The sequence below is a fragment of the Ostrinia furnacalis genome, unplaced genomic scaffold (genome assembly GCF_004193835.3).
Source record: "Ostrinia furnacalis isolate ACB-3 unplaced genomic scaffold, ASM419383v2 OfSCF0419, whole genome shotgun sequence".
In the NCBI taxonomy this organism is placed as follows: domain Eukaryota; kingdom Metazoa; phylum Arthropoda; class Insecta; order Lepidoptera; family Crambidae; genus Ostrinia; species Ostrinia furnacalis.
The window spans coordinates 733-8,221 of NW_021130658.1; the positions used below are offsets into that span (position 1 = coordinate 733).

At 36.6% G+C, this 7,489-nt stretch overlaps 1 protein-coding gene across 1 annotated transcript; it reads right to left on the bottom strand.

The window, feature by feature from the left end:
* Positions 1–247: 247 nt before the first annotated feature.
* LOC114364530 (protein-S-isoprenylcysteine O-methyltransferase-like) lies at positions 248–1,308 on the bottom strand. Its single transcript, XM_028320721.1, has 3 exons — positions 1,275–1,308; positions 1,059–1,168; positions 248–376 (listed from the first exon to the last, which is right to left on the bottom strand). Exons 2-3 carry the CDS (start codon positions 1,164–1,166, stop codon positions 248–250), a joined length of 237 nt encoding a protein of 78 aa, XP_028176522.1. The 5' UTR covers positions 1,167–1,168; positions 1,275–1,308.
* Positions 1,309–7,489: the final 6,181 nt, after the last annotated feature.

Below are 7,489 nucleotides of genomic sequence, written 5' to 3' on the forward strand. Positions count from 1 at the left end.
TCAGCAAAAAATTGAAGAAGGATCTGGACTAATAGAAAATCAGTCACTAAATATGAGCCGAAAATACTCGACTCAAAAACCTGTAAGTTTTATATCACCAGGTTGGTCCTTCGAGCCGGATTTTATCAACATCGTGTAACAAGAGATGCAGCAGTGAAAGTGTGCCTGTGTGCCAATGGACCAGTAGAACCAGCCGACGCGACATAGCAAGGGTTCAAAGATTGAGCAGTAAACACTTTTTATCTCTCTATTTATCTAATAGACCTACCTGCGTGCCAATAGACCAGTAGAACCAGCCGACGTAGCTGGGGTGCCGGCAGATGGCGTACACGCCGTGCGTCACGAGCTGGTGGTCCGGCCGCTTCACGTATTGCACCTGCAGGAAGAGGGAACATAGATAGACATTAGACCAGCGGTTCCCGAATGGTGGTCCGCGGAACCCTGGGGTTCCGTGGAAAGGCCGCAAGGGTTCCGTAAAAAATATTATCCCACGTTTCGTGACCGACGTTGTTCGCTCGCACCGACTTGTTTACGCACAAGGGAGGGGCAGGGCGTGCGGGCGGAGTAGTACGGGGGTTCCGCTAGGAAAATTATAATCAATTAGGGTTCCTTGGCAAAAAAAAATTGGGAAGCCCTGCATTAGACACTCTCTATTTGTACACCACACAAAACGGAGAAATTAAGGAAATACAAAATACAAATTCGAAGCAGTCTTATTGGTTATGCAGACTATGCACAAAACACGCACACAAAGTATGGGCGAGCCACGGCGAAATAGTAACTGAACTGCGTGTTTACACTAATTCGATTTTCGCGCTTTTTATAACTGCATTATATCACTAATAAAGTTGTGTGATGATTGATGACATTCAAACCTAATTTTAGTCCCTTTAGAATTACTAAAAAATAAGAGCAATTGAACTTAGAGCACAGTCTCTCACTAGATATTCTAAGAAGGGAAACACCAGTTTTTAGGAAATTTCAGTAACCACTAAATAATATGAATTAAATGTACAATTAATGACTAAAAGTAAGTTTTGAAAATAATATTAGCTTACAGTATGATTGAAGTTAGTCTTGGCAGTGAACATGGCCGATTTCCGCAGCAACTCCCCACCAATGCACATCACAACTCCTAGGACAGATACCCAGAAGTAGGTCTTCATCTCTGTAAAAATATTAAATTAATCAGCATCAGAATCAAATCAGATTTTTTTCAAATACAATAGAAATTGTTCATGCAGTCACTACTGTTTTAAATCAAAAATATTTACAGTCTAATTTTTTAGAAATCAGCAGAAATGTCATCAAAAATGGCCAACTGACATAAAAATATTTTTAGTCTGTGAACTAGTGATGCGACAAAACCTCTCGTTAATCGCGAAGTGAAATTATTGTAGTACTTGCGTATCATCGCCGGGTGATCGTCAAAATACTAAAAATATGCAACAAAGTCGCAAAATTGAATGTGAACTGATTATGAAATTTTCGAGAACAGGAAACAAACTGTATGCACAGATGTAATCAAAAAACACACTGGACAGTAAAACAATTAATGATATCCGTAAAGTTATTAAACTTCAAATAGTTGCAAAAAGTTCTGTTTGACAGTGTTGCTACTAGTGACATCTCGCTCGCTCAGTTCTTTGTTGCTCTATTCCGCTAGGGAGGTAATAATAATTTAAGATGCTAGCAACTGAAAGAAGATTTTTAATTTCTTTTATTTTATTTAGGAAAATAAGCAATGGAACAATACGTAAGCATAATTGCATAAAAAAGTAAAATAATTTCATTTAAATAAAACCGACTAATAATTAAACTGACTCCGAAAAAGTATACACTAAAAGTAGAAAAATAATTTTACGTTATCTCCAATATTGTCGAAGTTATCGCTGGAAAACTAAACAAAGTATCGTATATTTTTTATTTAAAATTAATCAGTAATCGGAATAAGTGAATACTTAAAATAATATCGATTAAATTTACAGATTATTGTCTATGACTCACAGGTTACAGCACTGATGTGTCAGAGACAAGTCATAGACAATATGGAGATAACACATGATTTTAAACGTCAAGTCAATTTGACAAGTCTCACAAATTTTCATCGTCCGCGTATTTTGCTAAAATAATTTGTTTCAAAGATTGATTTCAAACTTGCATTAACGTGAAAATAAAGTTGGTTTCATGGGCTTGTTAAATAATGTGTATGATATTATGAACACGTAAGTGATTATGGTGTAATTGTGTATGAAAGTGTTTGTTTACATCTCTGCTNTTTAAAAACATTTCTAGCTCTAATTATCTCTTCCTTCCAACGATAATAACTAAATATCACTTGTAGTACCTAATTAGATATTGGATTTCGACAAAAATTCAAAGTTTAGTGATGAAAATGATTGACTTTGACTTTGACTTAGTGATGAAAATGGGAAAATAATACAAAAATTATCCATAGACAGTTTCTTCAAACATCGCCATCTTTTCTGATATAGAATACTGCTTTTTATTGCTCTTTTATGATTTATTTCAAAATCAAATCAAAAATAATAACCGCATAGAAAAAAAAGTATTTTTTGTACGCGGCTTTATTTTTCGGCTGCCGTGATCACAAGCAGACTGGCAGCTGGCGGAATCGTTCGTTCGGGTGGGCTTAAATATTTTAAACTATCCTAATATTGTCATTGTTACACTGTAGTGGCGTTGCTTCGACACACAGTATTCGTATTCGTACTTGACATGTAACTCAAAAAAAAAATTATCATATATTAAAATCCAAAAAAGGTGCATCAGAGCAATTTTCGGGATAGAACCGACGGAAAGTTGCAAGCCATTTTTCCAAAAATTTAAAATACTAACGTTACCATCATTATATATACTAGAGATAGCGATGTTTGTTAGATCTAATCCTGCAATGTTTCAAAATATGTCAGATATTAATAACCGGACACGCCGGGACAATAGATTGGTTGTTCGTAGTTGCAATACTGCGCTTATGCGTAAAAGTGTGTTTTGTATGATACCCGCAATATTCAATAAAATTCCGAAGACATTAAGGGAACTCAATATAAACTTATTTAAGCTAAAACTGAAAAGTCTTCTTGCAGAGAAAAGCTATTATAGTGTTAATGAATTTATGACAGATAAACTTTAAATTTGAAATTAAATGTTTCTAAAACAAACACACACGACACAAACTAAAATAATAATAAGTAATTTTTTATGACATTTTAATTACTATTTTTGAATTTTTAATATTGAATTGACATTGTAATATTACGACGACTAGTGACTTATAGTTTTGACTACTTAATAAGCAATCAAGTGTTTTGTGTCATTAATGCATGTGAATTATTAATTTATTCATTGATTTATTAATCACCTATATTATTGTATGCCAACCAGGCGAAACATAGTGAGACAATCACAATGTAATATTTTTATCTGTAAACACCTATGTTTCACAATAAATAATTTTGAATTTGAATTTGAATTTGAAAAAGTATAAACGCTAGATGTATGTTATATCAGTTTTATAACTGGTATTGGAGTGAAGTTGAAGAAGAATAGAATGAAAATATTCATTCCACGAATGACCAATTGACCCTACCGTTACCTTAAAGCAAGCATTTAACCGATTACAAAAATTGAGCATGTCATACACTGTCGCAGGTGGGCAGCGTATGTTTTATTCAGCCGATCGATACAATAACCGATTGATTTGGTTGGAACACGACCACTAACATGTACATTATGGGTAACGCAATGGGGCAGTGGGGGTGGTTATATGGGACCGAAAAACGTACGAGAACGCTGCGTTTTGGTTAGCTAGATTTCATAGCAATGTAGATTTTAGCTATATTGACATTTTTGTTTGACCTTTCAAACTAAGTTGTCTCTAAACTGAATTCAGACTAAAGGTCCATATAAGATTTTAAACTTTCGCGTTCCATTTCAATTAAAATAGTAAGACACGGGTCTTAATGCGACGTTTATTAACGAGTTATGTACTGACGGCTTGACGTTTCGGTTGCGATGCTGTAGCCGTGGTCACAAGCAGACGCGGTGTCGTCCGTTCGGGCGGGCTTGAAGATTGAACGTACCTACATAATGTAACTCATTAATAAACGTCGCGTTAAGTCCCGTGTCTTACTATTTTAAAGGTCCATATGACCACGGACCGAAACGCATCGAAACTACCGAACTTGGGGTAAAAGTCCTGGTAAAGGTCCCAAAGAGCAGGACCGTCTTTATGGAAAACCTTTGTCCAGCAGGTGAGACGAGGTTGAAACGAGTTCATGATAGATGTAAACAAATATCACCCAACAGAAGAATCGACACGTTATCCACATATTTACTGCCCTTCAAGAAGGTCTTTGACTTGGAATAAAGTCGTAGAGGTCTTTGTAAGAGACCTTTATCAAATATTTCGTGCGCAAATAACAATATAATTTTATCTGTAGAAAGGAGCACAGTGCCCGTAGCTTTCGTCGAGCAACCTACGCCGAGGTCGCGAGGGTGACATATTTAGAACGTTATATTTAAATAACCTTTGATTGAAACTAGAGCAGTTGTTCTCATAAAACCTTTCCGTGTGTTTACAAACGAAAGAAAAGTTTAAGCTGAGTTGATCAGTTTAATATTGGAACTGTATCTATATGTCCATTTAATTTTTTCGTAATCGCATAAGGATAGGATGGAATGAGAGTTTTTTTTAGGTTGGTAGATCGGACTAAAAAATTACCCACGAAAAGACGCAGGCAAAACCTTGTTTTATATTCTTTAACTTTATAAACTACTTCCACGTCTACCTACCTAATATATTCCTTATTCAGTAATTAAGCCTTGAACTACGATATTCCACCAAAAGTACCTATGTAATTTTGTATTCAAGAGAAAAGGAAAATGTTCGCTTTGTATTTTCTGCTGGCATCAGTTTTAAATTTCAATTAAACTGCAGTAAAACCTGCATTGAATGCAAGCCTTCGTTGATTTATCCGACAGTTTTCTCCACTTCTTTATAGGTATATTTTAATGGTTTTAAAATGAAAATTAATACTTGATCCCTAACCTAAAGTTGAATGTTATAATGAAAGTTATGTTTACTTAGTTTTAATGATAACATTTGTGTTTTAATGAGTGGAAATGTAATATTTTATGTTAGTGATGCCCAAAGTGTACGTTGACCTGTATTCGACCTACAAAGGGTCACAATTTACTAGTTAAAAGAAGACACATGGGATAAACAGCTTTTCAAACTTTTATTAAACATATTTGATCAACTGAATTTAAATTTTAAGTTTGTTTTAAATCGTGGACTCGCTATCTTATAGTGATTATGATAGGCCATGTTGATAATGTTATTTGGTATGCACTATTGTATACACTGATCACTTTTTTAAGTAGACTGTAGGTACATTAACTATTTCCCAAAAGCTTCAGCTTGATATTTACACAAAAAATCGACAAAAACTGCAGTCGAAGCTAAAGTTTGAAAACGCAAAAACAAAAATATCGACTGCATGACAAACACCGGCCATTTTATATGCGTATACAAACAATGGACACATGCGCTATTTGCATGTTCGCAAATGAATGGTCGTTTGGTGTACATAACTACACTTACCTTTTGTCTACCGTAAACGCAATGGCAGCTAACAATACAGTTATTGAGCCTATTTTGACCAGTAATTTGAGTATGGTTGGATAGAACGTAGATAGTTTGTGTAGTAATATCGGACTTAATATTAAAACATTATGTTACTAATTTGTAAAATCACAAATTGCGTATTGTAATAATTAAGGTACACTTATCAACCTGGAAAGGGATCCACACCGTGTCGCCTTTCGACGCGAAACGATATGGATAAGTAGAAAGTACCTAAGTAAAGCGGTGCGGATAAGTGCATTGCAGTACGGATTTTCATACACTAATGCCCGTTTTCACCATCAATCCCTAATTTTTAAGTGACCCCTTTGAAAACAAAATTCCTGTAATTTATTACCATAGGGGTCACTTAAAAATTAGGGATTGATGGTGAAAACGGGCATAAGAATACTGACCGCCTCGAGTTGATACGGTTACGATCCGTTTCCAGGTTAATAAATGTACTTCGTCCTTTATGTTACCAACTTCCCAAGTAACATGTTCTAATTGTGTATGAACTTTCAAACTATTTGGAAAATCACAAATTGCTTACCTATTATAAAAATTATAGTGTCAGATTGAATAACATTACGTAGGCGTCTGACTCGACTCAATGTCAATAGAACCGAAGAATTATTGTGCCCTTCGTTAGCACGTAATTATATTTCTGAGATTTTCAATTTGTATTTCATCTAGGAATAGAACTCAAGATCTCCCACTGATTCTAAACTATTTTTAACTTTATAGTTATACTACTTAAACACAATATTAAACTAGATATAATAATGGCTTAAATCCCGAAATCGATTGACTTTACCGAACTAAACTTACGTAATGCTGACAGAGAACATGTTTTACATGATTTTGTTATGGAATACCAATCCTACGCTATTGTGACTGAGCGAACAATACGCGGTAGTGTGTGAGGATAGGGCTGGCAAAAATTACTTTTTAATATCTAATAATTACTATTTATTTATTCATCATCATCATCATTTCAGCCACAGGACGTCCACTGCTGAACATAGGCCTCCCCCAATGATTTCCACATCACACGGTTGGTAGCGGCCTGCATCCAGCGCCTTCCTGCTACCTTCATCAGGTCGTTGGTTCACCCAGGACGTCCAACGCTGCGTTTGCTGGTACGTGGCCTCCACTCCAGAACCTTGCTGCCTCATCGGCCATAAGTTCTGCCCTAATGACGTGTCCTGCCCATTGCCACTTCAGCATGCTAATCGTCGGGCTATGTCAGCTACTATTTATTAAAATAACTAAATACCAACAGACCAACACACCTAAACTTAAAATAAGTTCAATAACTGTATTGCGGGCCTATGTATTGCGGGTATATGGGCCTCATAAGAAGGCTCAAGGTCACCCAAAGGGCGATGGAGCGGGCTATGCTCGGAGTTTCCCTGCGTGATCGAATCAGAAATGAGGAGATCCGCAGGAGAACCAAAGTAACCGACATAGCTCGCAGAATTGCTAAAATCAAGTGGCAGTGGGCGGGGCACATAGCTCGTAGAGACGATGGCCGTTGGGGCAGGAAAGTTCTCGAGTGGCGACCACGGGCTGGAAGACGTAGCGTGGGCAGGCCTCCTACTAGGTGGACCGACGATCTGGTAAAGGTCGCGGGAAGAGCCTGGATGCGGGCAGCGCAGGACCGTTCATTGTGGAAAACCTTGGGGGAGGCCTTTGTCCAGCAGTGGACGTCATTTGGCTGAAAAGAAAGAAGAAGAAACTGTATTGCGATCAATCAATGTTTAATTGAACAGAGTGAAAGAAGACTGCATCACAAACTCAATAACGTATTGTAGCGCAGAAATACGAGCCAAAGCAAAT

What these genes read in the sequence shown, in the direction of transcription:
- LOC114364530 (XM_028320721.1), bottom strand. Translation starts at nt 1,166, where the DNA reads ATGAAGACCTACTTCTGGGTATCTGTCCTAGGAGTTGTGATGTGCATT. An exon ending in AGACTAACTTCAATCATACT is followed by an intron (nt 377 to 1,058) that starts GTAAGCTAATAT and finishes CTCTTCCTGCAG; the next exon opens with GTGCAATACGTGAAGCGGCC.